This window comes from Oryza glaberrima, chromosome 8 (assembly GCF_000147395.1).
Source record: "Oryza glaberrima chromosome 8, OglaRS2, whole genome shotgun sequence".
Classification (NCBI taxonomy): Eukaryota; Viridiplantae; Streptophyta; class Magnoliopsida; order Poales; family Poaceae; genus Oryza; species Oryza glaberrima.
In genome coordinates, this window is record NC_068333.1 from 23,967,813 (window position 1) to 23,984,507 (window position 16,695).

Here is a 16,695-nt window from a genome sequence, read left to right on the forward strand (position 1 = left end):
CTGAAAATTTCAACATTAAGTTTTACTCCCATTTTTTTTCCTCATGTACCATTCTCTTTCAAGTATATAAGTTTAGTTTCCTGGTGGAAACTGTAGTACCTTTACCATCTTACTGCCAGTTGCAAAGATATATAAAAAGAAAAAATAAATTGGCACATCTATTTATCGGTGTATAAATAAAATAATAAAATGTGAGGAAAGCTCCAGTGCCTGTTTGGCTCTCAGTTCGGCTCCTTCAGTCCATCGTTGGATCGCTTCTACCCATCTGCCCAATCAATGGTTGCCTGTGCTCCCTCACTGCACGTCTGCACCCGCCTAAACCTTCTGCTAATTCATCATCAACTACATTTTTCCTTGTAAGTACGTGTATTCCCACGCAGTTAACGACGATCCCTTGTTAGAGATGCAGGCACAGGAGCTTCACGCCGGATTCTGCATTCCGGCCTCTTCATCACCTGTTTTGCCATGCTCGTCACTAGCTCCGGCGACCTGCGCCGTCTCCTCTGCCTCCTTGGAGCTCCTGCGTGCATCAGAGCTCTCTCAGTTTCAAGAGAAATGGCAAAAGATTACAGAGCCATGCAAGCATGTCAGGATGCAGCAATTGACAGCTTAAAGGCAGCATACTTGTATGAGTAGATGAGGAGGCCAGCCGCCGTGCCGGCGAAGGCAACGAAGTAGATCCAGTCGACCTGGCCATAAGCAAAAAAAAACACAGCTTTGATCAGTATTCAGTACAGTTCAGTTAAAGAATTGATCACCATGTGTAGAGATATGTGCATTGAGAGTGCAGACCTTCTCATGGTACGCAAAGATTCGGATCAGAACAGCCCACATGTCTGAAGTCAGCAGTGAGAGGTTCAGCATGGTTGCCCCACATATCTGCAACAGGCAACTCAACTATAAGCAACGGAACATACTCTCTCCGTCCTAGGAAAAAATAACTTCTGATTATTGTCAAAAGTTGAGGGTTTTTTTTTACAGAGAGTGAAGTGCGAGTTCATTGACACCATTTTTATCATACAACTGTTAGGTTGTCATCTCTGAAATTTAGTCAGCAATTTCTATCAGTGAAAAGCACAACAATGTGTCATACCTTCAGTACTGTAGGTACAGTTGAGTAGAACAGGAACATCGCTAATGCGAATCCAATAAAAGGAAGCACCTGTGAGAATAGTAGAAATAGTCATGGCAAGAAAATTAATGGTTACCAATTGCCAACAGATATAAAAGATGATCGGGTTTGCAATTTTGGTTCGAAATTTATGAAACTGTGGGAACCCCCCCCCCCCCCCCAAAAAAATAATAATAAAGAACGGAACTATTTTGCCCGAAAATTTCATTTTCCTGATTTAACAAAAATTATTCAAATTTGTTCCAAAATTACCCTGCAGATTTGAAGCAGATGAGCATTGGAATGGTTCGGCTGGGTGGTCACCAAGGTTCACAATCCCACCGAAAACCAGTTCGGATTCACGAAAAAACGAAAAAAGACTTCTCGGGCCAACTCAATAACACAGATTACTCTCTTATTCGGTAATAATCTTATAAAATTTGTCCGAATTTCATCGTTTTTTGCTGGTTTACCAATGTTTTTTGCAGAACCGGAGATACCGCTCGTGAGACGTTTACGTTCCGGTAACGGGGTTGCGAACCATGGTGATCACACAGAGTGTTCATTAAATGATTTTGTAAGTTGCCAAGTATTAAAACCATTTTGCTGTTTGTTTATAACAAACAGAGGCTTAAACAAAAGTGTGAAGAAGTTCCATCATGGCTAGTACTGCTCAAAAATAGTGTGCCATGTGCAAAGTAGGAGGACGGAGACTTACTGCGCCAGCAGTCCATTTGATTGAATGAAGTTCTTTTCGCTCAAGTATACTTCTGTAGCTATGTCAAGGAAAAACTACAGGGTGTACTGTGTACAGCAGTTACAGATAAAGAAAAACAGAATTTTGCAAATGTGATCAATCCATCACGATCGATGAGATGACATACTAATAAAGTAATCAAGATGCTGAATACGGATTCGCTTCCAACAGAAGGATTGCTTGAACAGAAAAATATCAACTAAAATAGAAGGATTAAGTCCAAGGATACATTTGTATTCCACTGATAACAGCTCCAAAAAGTCCCAACATTGCCATCAACTCAATTCTGTTACTTTTCTTGACCAGGTACTCCTGAAATATTAGGGATAAAAAATTGATAAATATGTTCATGTGCTGTTGACTATACATCATGCCAATAAGCAATCAGATAATTGCAACATGCAAATGGGGAAAGGTGAAATGAAATACTCTGTGACTTGTGAGTGATAAGAGTTGCTACTTACCTCTGTAACATTGCTGCAAGCATAAAGCATGGAACCAAAGATTACGAGCAAATCTCCCTTCAAAGGGTTTGGTCCTTCTGCAATACATTTCAGAAACTGTACTTATATTCTGATCACTGATCAGAATTTGTGACAAAAAACACAAAAAATATATATTGCTGTAACTAGTATAAATTGCATCATGAGAAGTTATGCCCTTACTAGCTCGATCAGAGGCATGGACATCTGAAAATACTACTAATATAAGTCCAGCCACGCAAACTCCAACGCCGATGAACTTCCTGAGCCCATACTTGGTCTTCAAAAATATCCATGTAAGAATAATCACACAAGGAATTGACCAGCAATCCAAGAGCATCACGCTTGTCAAAGATGTGTACTGATAAGACTTCACAACTGTTTAAACAACAAGAGATTTGCATGTTTTCCAAAAACAAAAAACATGCCATTTTATTAAATAGAATTTACATTAACACATAAGTGATAAAAGTAGTCTATAATTTTTTGCTTCTTTTTGCTACATACCTATATAATTCGCTTCCACGTCAATAATCCCAAGGATCAAATAGTAGTACCATTTTATCTGCACGGAAGAAATGGAAAACTTCCAATCATTATCCTAGATAGTTTCACATGGTTGTGCCAACCAAAAACCAAATACTAGTCTACAAAGTACAAACTCTGAAGAGCAGAATCAGAATAAGCATCAGTCTCATCGAACATGTAGATAAAGGCAGCAATCACAGGTCCTGTCTATAAAGATAAGATATGCCAATCTTGTAGTAGCCTACAATCATCAACGGTGCAGAAGGAAAACAATGCAAACCAAACTACTACCAACTAGTCAAAAAGAATAAACTGAAGGCTGGCCATGTGCTGAAGTCTACATATATAGCTAAGAGGAGCAACAGTCCAGGACTCCAGGTTCAGTACGTTTCTGAACAATTTCATGTCTGAAAAATGCTCATCAAACATCTCACTATGACAACTATATACAAAATTTCGCTGGAGATTGAGTACGAAATTTCACTGGAGATTGAGGATACAGGATGTGGAACGTACCGTGAGTGGCTGCCTCCGGTAGATGAGTATACCTCCATAGATAAGGGCGAGAAGGATGTAGTTCAACAGAGACTGAGATGTTGGTGCATTGATACCTGAAAAAAAAATCATTTCAGCAATGAGAAATTGGCCCTTGTGTTTACTTAATTAAAATTGATGCTCCACGGCACCTTCTGAACAGTGGCGGATCCACCATGGGGTCTCTGGGGTCTCGAGACCCCACTACCCATATTGTAACCATGGGAGACCCCATGAAGAACCCACTAAATTTTTTTGTCATACATCTATTAAAAGAGGGGACTATAATTTTGTATAGTTACGAAAGGGCATGTAGCTTAGTGGTTACAGTGACCTGAGTAGTACCCCAAGGTCCTGAGTTCAAATCTCCTATAGAGCGAATTTCAGATTGGGTTGTTTGCAGGGCTAAGTTCCCTACTTCAATGGCCGTATATATCCGGTTGGATGTAGAGGCCGGGTAAAAAATACCCTTCTCTAAAAAAAAATAATTTTGTATAGTTTGTTCAGACCCTCCTGTTAATCTTTCCTGGATCCGCCCTGCTTCTGAACTGACATGACAACATCCAAACTAACTGACACTAATTAAAAACACTCATCTTTTCCCCTGGTAGTTTTGTTAAACGAAAAACACGAACTAAAAGAGGAGAACCTTGACGACATCAGATGATGCATAAAGCCCCTTAGGCAGTAAACGCCATAATTTAATCGAAAGGCTCCAAGAAATATCTTTTCTGTCTAGCAAAGGCTCTGCAGAGCAACAACACAAAAGATGCAGGAACAATCCCGAATCTTTGTGTTCTCCTTCTCCATCGCTGCACCACTCAAAAGGGTAATCTTTTTTTTTTCCCTCCTGGAACTAATTACCTCATCAAAAAAAAGTGAAAAAAAGAAATCCCAAACTTTTTATCACGGAAAGAACGAGAAGTCTCCACCGTCCAACAGAGAGCCAATCGTAACAAACTACTGCTACCCCAATTAAACAGAACAAAGAAAAAAATTAAAAAAAACAGGAGAGGTATGATAGGAAATTCGCTGTTTCGTAGGGCAGTGATACGATCATCCAAACCAACAGATAAGATTGTGATCATCACCTCGGCGGGCGAGCTCGGAGGAGGAGAAGCCGGTGGAGGTGATGAGCAGCGACACGAACTGCCCCAGCGCCAGCCCCAGCAGCACATCCCTCCGCATCCACCTCGCCACGCAACCACCGTCTTCCTCAGCCGCCGGCAGCAGCGGCGGCGCCATTCTCCCCTCCCACCCCGCAACCGCAAGGGCGCAAACCTCTCGGCTCTCGCGTGGCGCGAGCGCGTGCAATGTATGGTTGGGTTTTGGAGGGATTCGCGGGAGATTTGGATATGGCGTTGAGGAGTGAGGGAGTCGTGGATGATAGGGAGGGAGTAGGAGATTAGGTTGGCGCGGGGGGAAATTATTGGGGAGGATCGGAGGGTTGGTGATGGAGGTTGACGTCTCGTGAATCGTGCGGGGGCCATCTGGGCCGTCGGATCCTTCTTTCCTTCCTGACTTGACGCCGCTTTTGTGTTGAGCTGTTTGGACTTTGGAGGTTGGTTTTGGATGCGTTGCAGGCGACAAAAACGGTTTACGCCACTTGACTTCAAACTTCCAAATTTTCCCATCACATCAAAACTTTCCTACACATATAAACTTTCAACTTTTCCATCACATCGTTCCAATTTCAACCAAACTTCTAATTTTAGCATGAACTAAACACACCCTCTGGATATGCGATTGCCACATGTAAACTTTAAACCTTCAGCTTTAGATAAACAAAAAAGATTTGAAATAAAAGAGGATTTCAAGCAAATTTAATTTGTAGTAATAAGATGACAGATCAGGGTGGTGATGTGGCCAGAGGTGACTATAGGGATATATGGGGCCTGTTTACTTTGATGACATTTTTAACCTTACCAAATTTTAGTAAAGTTACTAAAAAAAGGGCTACATTTAGTTTGCTGTCAAATTTTGGTAACTATATAAGAAATCCTACCAAAATTTTGATAAATTTGGTAAGGTTGAAAATGGTATCAAAGTGAACAGGGCCATGGTTTGGAAAATACTTTTTTTTTTTACTAAACATGGTACAAATGTAGGTGCTCACAATGCGTGCGCCTTTATCTCTATTAACGTGCATCCTACCTTTATAAATGCCTCCAAAAACTTGAATCGGTATATTTTAAAATTGATGAAGTTACCATAGGTGTCTTGTTGTTGATACGGTTGAAGTCAATCAGGTGCCCCAGAATTCAACTGGAACCTTAAAATTGTCTAAGTGATGCACATAGATAGCCCCAACTCTCAACGAAAACACAGTTACAAAGTTAAAGCAAGCAACCAATTAGTCAAAAAACCTCTGCGAAACATCCACCAGCATGTCTGACTTACCTCTCAGTAAGAGAGTCACACGAGTAAATTCCTGTGGCAAAAAACCAAACCAAACCGTTCGACCTTTTTCTTGATGTGAAACCATTAGCACACCCGACAGTGACAGATGCTACTAGCACCATTAGCATGATACTACAATGAAAAGGCCATAGATGCATACACATTCATGAACTCTGCCTGTTGGGGGAGAAGAAAGGATGAACTTTCAGAGTTTCAGATAGACAGTGAACTGACGGAGAGACGGACGGACGGTGAGGCCTATATAGCTTTCATCATTTGAACAGAGACATTTCGCCGGGAATCTGCTCTCCCCTTTTGACCCACCCCCAAAGCTGTACTCGTATTGTGCTGTGCAATCTTTCATGCCAAAAAGCGTTTGGAGCGTTCCATCGCCACAAAGATCCACCACGCCGTGTCTCTCTCTCGTGGTTTCTCCTTCTTCGGGTGTGTTTAGTTCCTGAAAAAAGTTAAAAGTTTAAAAAAAATGTTGAGAGTTTGAAAAAAAAAAGTTAAAAGTTTATGTGTGTAGAAAAGTTTTTGATGTGATATGATGTGATGGAAAGTTAGGAATAGGAGGAAAACTAAACACGGCCTTCTTCTTTTTTTCATGTTGCTCTGTGAACTGAAAACTGATAAGATAACAGTGCTCCAATATCTCTACTTTTACACTGAAAAACACTGCTTCTTGTGTCTGTTGGTTTTCGGTTTTCTGAATCTGAAGAAACTCGCTGTCTGCCTTCCTGTTTCTACCAACCGCGCTTACCCACCGCTTACCCTCTATCTGATGGGCCTTGCTCCAGCTCCACCTGCGTTGTTGGTGACGTGTCACGGTCCAGCCCGTTAGTGAGATGGGCCGCTTGGTTGTTGGTTCGAACAGATCGCACCACGGGCCTAACACACGTACGTTTTCAGGGCATATGGGCCTAGCTTCAGAGTCTCTCAGACTCACAGTAAGCCTACTGCTTCCGTCTTCGTCAGAAATTCATCTCAACTGCTCCTTCCGTTTCCATTTCAAAATATAGTAATATAAGATTGGAATGGATAAATTCTAATACGAAGTACTATGATGTATTCCTATCAATTCTAAGTTAATCGTGGTAGATCGACCTAGCAACTGCGAAGCCGGCACCATGGTAGCTCAACTACACACTTCAGACACTCAGATGTCCCTTTCCCCTTCATCAACTCACGTCTCCTTCTCCTTGTAGTATCTGACTTTTAAGGTTTAATCGCAGTCGGTTTTAACCCACAGAAATAAAATGATTTTGACTCATTTTCACTTGTTCAGTGATGATTTAGACTGTGTTTGATAGAGGGGGCAAAGAGGGAAAAAAATCTCTTGTATTTCACGTGCACATTTATCGAGCTGTTAAATGATATTTTTTTTAAAAAATTGTATAGAAAGATTGTTTTAAATATTATATTGATCTATTCTTTAAATTCTAAATAATCAATACTCAATTGAGTATTAAAAAAGTCATAGGCTAATGGTTTACATTTTTTTACGTACTTCTAAATCTTTTCCATTTCCTTTCCTTTGGAAAAGCTTACCAGAGTATACTAACATGTCTTCTAGATTATAATAATTCATCGTAACAATATAAAGATTTGTTTCAGATTAGTCCTAATAATTTAGGTTATAATAACCTTAAGCCGAATCCTTAATCACGTTTTGAAATGAAATCCGCCGATTACCCCATGTGGTCTCTTCTCAGCAGCAAAGCCAAAGCCTGAGCTCTCACAAGTCTCAAGTAGGAGTAGAAAACTCCTCGGCCGTATCGCCTAACTACACCACCCCATCTTCTACTGCTCGCTCCCCGCCATGATGCTGCTCGCCCGCGCCGTCCTCCGCTCCCGCCTCCGCTGCCCGCCGCTGTCTGCTGCGGCGGCGTCGACGGCGGCGTTCTCGTCGGCCCCGTCGCCGGCGGCGGCGGAGGCGGAGCGCGCGGTACGGGACGGGCCCAGGAACGACTGGAGCCGGCCCGAGATCCAGGCCGTCTACGACTCCCCTCTCCTCGACCTCCTCTTCCACGGGGTACCCATCCCAATCTCTCCTCTCTCTTTTTTTTTTGTTCTGTCTGTGTATGTGTGCTCGCTTGATTGGTAATCTTTTTTTATTATTTACGGCCTTCGACTTCAATCTGTAGTTATTCCTTGCCGTTAGGGAAGTTTATTATTAGGAGTGTGAGAGAGTAGATGAGGAGCAACGAATGCGATGCCTTTCTTTGTTTCTAGATGTGCTTGAGAAATGCTCCTTTTTTGCTAGTGAAAAAGAATGGGAGAAGAATGAATTGGTGGGCTTCCTGTAGTAGCAGCCGGGGGAATAGTGATGCCAAGATAAACTTTTTTACTTTGTGGATCCTGGTTCACGGTGGATGTAGTTCTCGATAAACATCCTTTTTTTGGTGGCATCTGGGATGATGAGTAGTGGATACTTCTCTTCTTTTTTTTTTTTTTTTTACTTTTAGTCAAATATCTAATATTATGGCTATAGCATCAGGTAGACTCGCGTCCATGTCCAGCTAGCACTGCCTGGAATTAGTAGTAAGATGATACTAATCTGTCACCGAAGTTCTGATACATGATAGTGATTAGCATCTTATGACATACTAGAGCCTTTTAGTAGTGGGACTACCAATTATTCACACCAAACTTAGTGCGGATTTTGTACTTGGTGTTGGGTGAGATTTGCCACTTAGGATCGCTGAACTGTGGGAAGTGATGATTGACGCAAAGCATAATGCTAAGCACCAACTGGAAAGGCTTTAACATTCAGGGGATATTATTTGTTTACTGTTGTTATAGCAGGTGCTAGCTTTTTCATTATGTACAATCACTAGTGCTTAAATTTGTGTGTTTGTTCCGGAAAAAACTTGAAATGATGTGATCTATCCCTATGCTATCAAGAAATTACAATGTGCTCATATGGATTTGAGGCTAAGCTTTTGCTTGGTCAAGCTCTAGTATTAATAGGAAGTAATGCCCTCAAGGGCATTTATAATCTGGAAATTGGTGCTAAGGATTTCCCATATAGGGGCTTCAGACAATTCGGACTTGATATTGCAAATTTAGCTTGAGTAATGAATGGCCCATATCAAACATGTTTGGTCACAACAATCTGCAACGATCTGACTGGCTTGATGCACGATAGCTTGTCAGCATTCATTCAAATGCATATCTTAGTCGCATTATTAGCTTAGTGCATCTCTGTTGGTTATATGTTGAACATATCCCAAGCTTTTCGTTGATCATTTTAGTCAAAGCCTCAAAGGGGAAGGAAAACTATTGTCCGGCCTTCACATTAGTCAATAGGGAAATAGCTCTCAATTGCAATGTATTTTCATTTAACCAGATAATGCTTGCATTTTCTATAGGCTCAAGTCCATAGAAGTGTCCATAAATTCAGAGAAGTGCAACAGTGCACTCTTCTTTCAATAAAGACAGGTGGGTGCAGCGAAGATTGTTCATACTGCCCCCAGTCCTCAAGATACAGTACAGGATTGAAGGCACAAAAATTAATGAATAAAGATGCTGTCTTAGAAGCAGCAAAAAAGGTACTGTTTTTGTAACTTTATCTCAAGGTGACCAAGTTCATTTATGTTGTTGTTTTTAAAAATCTTGCGAAGTGGTAACATGAGTTCTTACAGACTGAGGACTTCAGCTTTAGTTCAGAAAATTATGGGTTGTAATATCATTTCACATTATTTCTTCTGATCTATTTCCGCTCAGGCAAAGGAGGCTGGGAGCACCCGCTTTTGCATGGGAGCAGCATGGAGAGAAACCATTGGGAGGAAAACAAATTTTAATCAGATCCTTGAATATGTCAAGGACATTAGGTATTATTTTTGAAAGATAGCACAATAGAATTATTGTGTGCAAGTATTTGGCAGAGTCTTGCATAACCATGCACTGATGCGCATGCTCTCTTCCATGCCATTGCTATGTCATCATTAGTTTATTCGTCTGTTTTTTTGTATTTCCAAACATATTAGTATTGTCAATCTTGAATGTAAAAATTAAACTATTCTTTGCCTGTTCACTTACAAACAGACGTAATCTTGAGCCATATAGGACACTGACTTAAGCCTCTGCATACATTACGATAGAATATTTGCATGAAGGTAGTTTTCTTGCTTTATCACTATCTTGACTTCGATTTACCATTCTGTGGATAAATCTCTGCAGAGGTATGGGCATGGAGGTCTGTTGCACTCTTGGCATGCTAGAGAAGCAACAAGCTGAAGAACTCAAGAAGGCTGGGCTTACAGCATATAATCATAATTTAGATACATCAAGAGAATATTACCCCAACATTATTTCCACAAGATCATATGACGATAGACTGCAGACTCTTGAGCATGTCCGTGAAGCTGGAATAAGCATATGCTCAGGTGAATATCAGTGTTACAGGCATTCCTCTCGTACTACAAATTCAGGGTAAATGCATGTTTATCTTTGTCGTGTGTATGTAACGGGCATAATTGGGCTGAGGGACATTAGTCCTTGTTGAGGTTTCCTGGACCTAGCCATGGTGGCACCAGGGAGGGAGAGAATAAGGACTACTCCTTACAAACTTTTCTCCAAGATCCAGCAAATAGCTAACAAATCGATATAATCTTATCTCCAATCTGAACAACCACTATGGATAGTAACCATGCAGGTACTGTTGATGTGCAATTTCACTGGCCCTAGGGAGGCTGACTGCTGCTTGTATATGGGCCCTAATGGGCACTTAATGACTTCAATGTATAACCTGAAGCGCCATGCTCTGTGTGCAGGTGGAATTATTGGTCTTGGAGAGGCAGAGGAGGACCGTGTAGGATTGTTGCATACACTGGCTACTTTGCCTGCACACCCAGAGAGTGTTCCTATTAATGCATTGGTTGCTGTCAAAGGCACGCCCCTTCAAGATCAGAAGGTATTCCGCGCTGCTGATTAGTTGTTCTAGGTTGGATATTTGCATCTAGCATCAGGATATATAAACTGTGCAGACTATAATAAGCTTTGGTATAAGATTATATGTTGTGATTTCTGTATCCATTATCTCTAATTAACATTCAACTTCAGCCTGTAGAGATCTGGGAAATGATCCGCATGATTGCCACAGCTCGAATTGTGATGCCGAAGGCAATGGTGAGGCTTTCAGCAGGACGAGTACGTTTCTCCATGCCAGAGCAAGCGCTCTGCTTCCTAGCTGGGGCCAACTCCATCTTCGCTGGTGAGAAACTTCTAACAACCGCAAACAATGACTTTGATGCAGACCAGGCGATGTTCAAGATCCTTGGTCTGATTCCCAAGGCTCCAAGCTTTGGTGATGAAGCACCAGCTGCAGACACTGAGAGATGTGAGGAAACTGCATCAATGTAGAACACCAATGGAAACTCTTGAGAACACGTTCGGTGCGAAAGTAGCACCATTATTTCCGGTTAGCGCATTGTATTGTAGAGATTACAATATCTTGTAGTAAGTTAGAAAAAGATCGACCCAAATAAATAGGGAATTTTCTGTATCATTGTTCTTGTGCCATTTTGTGACATTTCAATCAGCTTCAATCTCAGTTTTCCTTTTTCCTCTTTGATGCTACACTGAAGTACTGATCATTATCAGATGAACCTACATTGTGAAACTGTGACCATTGTTTGAAGAAACAAGTAGCCACTGATGTTGTCACTAGATAATAACCAGTTTACCCGACCTGATTGTGATAGCCTGATAGTCTGATGGCTTGCTTCACACCTGATGTTGGTGCATGCATAAGCATGACAGTGACAGGCAATCTGAAATTGGTGTCAGATCCTGCAATCTTATGAGTCGTGAAACTCATGGCATGATGTAATCTCATACGATTGGTCCAAATAAACACCGACCATTGTTGCCTTTTCAAGGGACCTGTAGATTGCCATTGCATGTACTTGAGGCCATGATCATCAGTACAAGCTTCTACCAAAAGGTGAAGGCATCAACTTTTCCTTTTCCATCTCAAAAGATTTGAAAATAAAAAGGCATCGTTTTTGCATGGAAAACCTTAACGTAGACGTTGATTAATAAAAAGTTTGGCCACATGTCGTTATGCAGTATGTTCAAACTTGCAATGACGGATAAATTTACAACAAAGGATTGCGAGGACCTACGCAACAATTCCAGTTCCATGATGATTCCATCGTACGTGTGTCATGAGTGAAATTGGGGCTGAAATTAGCACTTAAAACTTCTCTTGGAAGAACACTTTGCACGTGGAGGCAACTCAGCATCAGGCTTTCGAAGAAAAGAGAAGAACATCCAACGAATATAGAACATGGTATCTCAGTATAAAATCAATACTTTGGTCCAAAGAGAACATGCATGTCTTGACCGTACTATAGAAAAAGAAATAACGATGGAGCACAAATCTTCAGTATTTATGCTAAGGCCTTGTTCTAAACTCTGCATTGTTTCACCTTTCCTTTTTCACAAAATTATATTGTTCCATATGATTGTACAAAATTTAAATTTTCATGTCTCAGCCAACTGCTTACCAAACAAGCCGCTTATCTCGAGTAACACGTAGGGCAGTGGTATGTTATGAGTTTAGGTCCCAAGAAAGTTGTTTCCGAGTTAGATGACCTCACTCTAAATGAAATGCTACTATTCCAAACTACCATAAATGCTAAAACCAAATAAAGCATATCTTCCAAAGTTTTGGTTTCACCATAAATTTTCTTTTCTGAATAGCGGTCAACTAATACATTGGTAATAAGACTTCACTAAAGTAATCACAATAGAGGGGTCTAGAACAACAAAATAAAACCATTTCAAGAAAAAAAAAGAAACTATATACATACATGCCGACACATTTTATTCTCCAAATTAGTCGAAACTTGTGCATAGAACGAACCCTAAGCCTCCCTTCCTCTCTAACATCCATCCATCCACCCCTCCCCCTCTTTTTGCTGCCATCTCCCTACCTCCGCCTTGCCCCTATTGAATCCGCGGCCTCCCTAACCTTTTTGACTGACTTCACATATGTGGTGCTTTCCTTCCCATGTCCAACGATCGCCATCAGATACATACTCCAGCACCACCTGATGCTCCTAGCCGCTACTTCCTTTTCACCCCACCTATCACTACCCACTGTCCACCCTTATCTTACAGCTACGCTGAGGCTACTTACATAGTTGTCCCTACCACCTTTGATACCCGGGCCCTCCTCCCAATTCCCCTCCACACCCGCACTCCCAAACTCAAAACTTTATCTGGATGTGCCGCCACTTAGGTTCCAAGATTTCATCGGATATGAAGGCGAATCTAGTGATTTGAGATAGGGTCAACGAGACATCAGATCCCTTACCTAGTTTGACCATGGGGGTCTACATATTTGCAACATACTCTTTCCATGTGTTTTCTCATTTTCTACCTTTTCATTCTATATATGTACAATTTTAGATTGCAAAGCTCATGTCGGCTCTATTGTCAATCTATGCTCTCACGTCAGCTTTTTTTTCTACGAGAATCCCTTTTCAATTTTAGTTTTAGATTCACTGCTAGAAATAAGATATCTTGATATATGAATTTTGGAGTCGATCGGAATGCCATAACTTAGACTAAATTGATAAAAAAAAAGGCATAGATATATGAATATCAGTACTGAAATAGAAGATGACTTTGGATGTTGAACAAAAGCTTGTGACTTAGATTTAAATCATGCCAAAATCTGTACATTATAGATATATATGTATATCAATACCAAAATAGAATAAATACAACAATTTTAGAAGGGAGAAACCTCTTAATTGTGATTATTAACATCCCAAATCACCCCTCTTTGTTGTGTACTACATAGAAAATCCAGAAGTATACTGCTAGTATAAATTTCTCAATTCTAAAAGGTCACTTTAAACTTCTCAGTTACAAACAAACCGCTTATATTGAGTAACACGTAGAGTGAGTTATGAGTTTTAGGTAGCAAGAAAGTTGTTTCTAAGTTTGATGACCTCATTCTCCATGTAAGGGCTACTTTTTCAACTGCCATAATAAATGCTGTTAACTCCAACCTACCATAAATGCTACTATTCCAAACTATGATAAATGATAAAACCAATTAAATTATGTGTTCCAAAGTTTTGGTTCCGTTGCATTTTTTTTCATTTGTAAATAGTGGTCAATCGATATATTGTTAATAAAACTGTGTTAAACTAATCAAAATAGATGGGTCTTGAAAAACAAAATAAAATCATTTCAAGAGAAATAAAAAAGGAATTACATACATATACACCGACACATTTTATTATCGAATTAGTCAAAACTTGTGCATAGGACAAACCTTATCTCTAACATCCATCGCATCCCCTCCTCTCCGTCCGCCATCTCCCTTCCCCACCACCCCACCCCATCTAATCCTCCACTTTGTTAACCCCCTCGTCGCCGACTTCTCCACAACCAGCTAATACCCCCACTATGTTTTCTTTCCTATCTCCAGCGACCACCATCTACCAACACTTTCGTTTCATCCCATCCACGACGCCCATTGTCATCCTTTGATGTTATAGCTACGACAACACTACTTCCATAGTCGCCCCTACCTCCTTTGACGCCTAGCCCGTCCTCTTGATCCCCTTCCACACCCATGTCGCAAACTTGAAACCTTATATGGATGTACCCACGGCCTAGTTTCCTAGAAATCATCGAAGATGAGGGGGTGAGAATTTGGATATCCGAAGATGGGGTGAGGGAGATGGAGGGGGAGGGGAACATGGGTCAACCGAGGCGTCAGATCCCTTGCCATGGTTGGCCCATGGTGCGAACAACTAGATCTACATGTCTGCACTAAAAAATATCGAGGTATTTCTTTCGACGAATTTTCTCAATCTTGGTTTTGCTTAATTCTATCTACGTACAATTTTAGATTAAGTTTGTATTTGCTCGATTGTTAGTCTCATACTCTTGTGATTGTTTTGTTCTATCATCAAATTTTAGTTTTAGATTTACTACTAATAGAAAATTCTTTGGTATACAAATTTTAGATATTGAATAAGGGGTATCTAAAAAATTGCCGTAAGTTTTTTTAAGTTTTCTGAGTGAAAAACTTTCAAATGTAACTATAGTATAATTAAAGTGTAACTGCATTGTAACTATACTGTAACTATAATATAACTTATATAAAACTTGTATTTAACTATGGTTTGGTTGGTTAGAACCGAGATCTTACGCATGACATATTTGAAAAAAAAATTCTATCAAAAATCTCGAGGAAGTCCGATGACTACAAATCAGAAAATTTTGAGGATAAAAACTTATGCGGCCTGTTTGGTTGGAGGGAGTTTTTAGGAGGGATTGGGAGTTTAGAGGGATGAGGCTATCAAGTGTTTTGTTTGGTTGGGAGACATGAGAATTGTTGTCGAAATGACAACTGCATACGTCGAAAGACGTGGTTACTCAACAGTGGTTGGAAAGTAAAGTGTATAGGACTAGCTATCCATCACGCGACAGATTTTTGGGTCGAAATCACACAGATTTTAGATTAGTTGGATTAGACTCATTTGATCACTTGATTAGAAGAGTCTATACATGTATCAACATATATTGCATATATTTTATTTGTTAGATCTTTACATTGTAAGAGAAAATATCACCAACCCATCTACTAAAAGTTACACTGTAATTATACTATAGTTACACTGTAACTATAGTGTAATTAGAGTGTAACTATAGTGTAATTACAGTACACTTACATGCCATATCAAATAAAACTTACAAATGTAATTTTAGTTATATAGGACTGTAATTTTATATTTTAAAGGAAATAGCAAATACATATTTACTTACGCAATATTTTTACCAAAACTACCGTGCACTTACATATCGTATCAACTGAATTTACGAATGTAATTTTAGTTATATAGGAATGTAATTTTCTTCAATCTCTTTGCCTAGCTGCATCGACGTGCGATGCGTGTACTCATCAATTATGTGCCAAGCTAGATGTTGCTAGCCTCATGCGTGCGTGGGAAGGAAAGGCATCACAGCCGCTAATTAAATCATGCAGATACAAATCCAAGGGAAGGAAATCCGAGTGATTTTGGGGGGTAAAATTTGTCGCCAGATGTTTAGCAAAATCGAAAGTGTATTGATTAGAGAATTTTTCTTGGGATCCCCCCATTACATGGCCCTATGAGACTATTTATAGTCCCTATTACAGGTTCTTACTACTAGGGTTTTGGTTATACAGGGGAATTTACATGGTTACCCTTATGAAGAGGACATTTACATGGGTACATAGTGTAATTGAGGTTCATGGACCCCTGATGGGCTGTCGGGCGATCGTCGGCCCAATAGCCTCTAGGCTTGATGGGCCGGAAAAGGCTTCTTCGGCCCTCGCGGGGACGAGCTTGCTTTGGCGAAGTTGTCTCCCTTCGGCATATACTCTTCGCCATGCATCCTTCGCCTCTCGCCGTCCTTGTTCCATAGTCTTCGCCATGGGGGGGACTCCGCCCCGACTAACTTTGACGTCTCGGGCTTGGATCCCCACTCTTCGCATAGCTTTTGGCAGATTTTTCAAAGGGCCTCATGCCATACCGCCAACAGGAATTTTGGTGGGATGGGGATGGGGAATTGAGGATGGAACTCCCCCTTTTCAATACCTGGGTAGGGGCAGGTAATTGGGAGGGAATTCATCCTTTACTTTTTCTAAACAGATCTCAGCCATCCGTTTTTATTAATGACTTAATCTCCAACTAAACTCCCTATCAATTTCCATCACCTCTACCAAACAAAATATTAGGATTAAAAATCAAATTCCTATCTTAATCTCATCATCAATTCCCTCGTGTAAACTTCCAATCTCCTTCCTGCGAGTTACCAAACAAGCCGCATGAAAATTTTCAAGCAATTCCGTTGAACAAAACCTC

General features: G+C 40.5%; 2 protein-coding genes across 3 annotated transcripts; one reads left to right on the forward strand and one right to left on the reverse strand.

The window, feature by feature from the left end:
- Positions 1–109: 109 nt before the first annotated feature.
- Positions 110–4,817, reverse strand: LOC127781905 (uncharacterized). The gene is made up of 11 exons (XM_052308970.1): positions 4,504–4,817; positions 3,395–3,489; positions 2,858–2,915; positions 2,534–2,728; positions 2,333–2,409; positions 2,098–2,180; positions 1,830–1,881; positions 1,094–1,162; positions 793–879; positions 625–689; positions 110–520 (listed from the first exon to the last, which is right to left on the reverse strand). Exons 1-11 carry the CDS (start codon positions 4,655–4,657, stop codon positions 421–423), a joined length of 1,035 nt encoding a protein of 344 aa, XP_052164930.1. The 5' UTR covers positions 4,658–4,817; the 3' UTR covers positions 110–420.
- A 2,743-nt stretch (positions 4,818–7,560) lies between these two features.
- On the forward strand, positions 7,561–11,384 carry LOC127781062 (biotin synthase, mitochondrial). 2 transcript variants are annotated; one of them, XM_052307965.1, is made up of 7 exons: positions 7,561–7,847; positions 9,187–9,366; positions 9,542–9,648; positions 9,998–10,203; positions 10,591–10,730; positions 10,880–10,966; positions 11,073–11,384. In XM_052307965.1, the coding sequence occupies exons 1-7, from the start codon at positions 7,635–7,637 to the stop codon at positions 11,100–11,102; spliced, it is 963 nt and encodes a 320-aa protein (XP_052163925.1). In that variant the 5' UTR covers positions 7,561–7,634; the 3' UTR covers positions 11,103–11,384. The 2 variants fall into 2 exon arrangements, with proteins under 2 accessions (XP_052163925.1, XP_052163924.1); XM_052307964.1 differs by having other exon boundaries at positions 7,564–7,847; positions 10,880–11,384.
- The last annotated feature ends 5,311 nt before the right edge of the window (positions 11,385–16,695 follow it).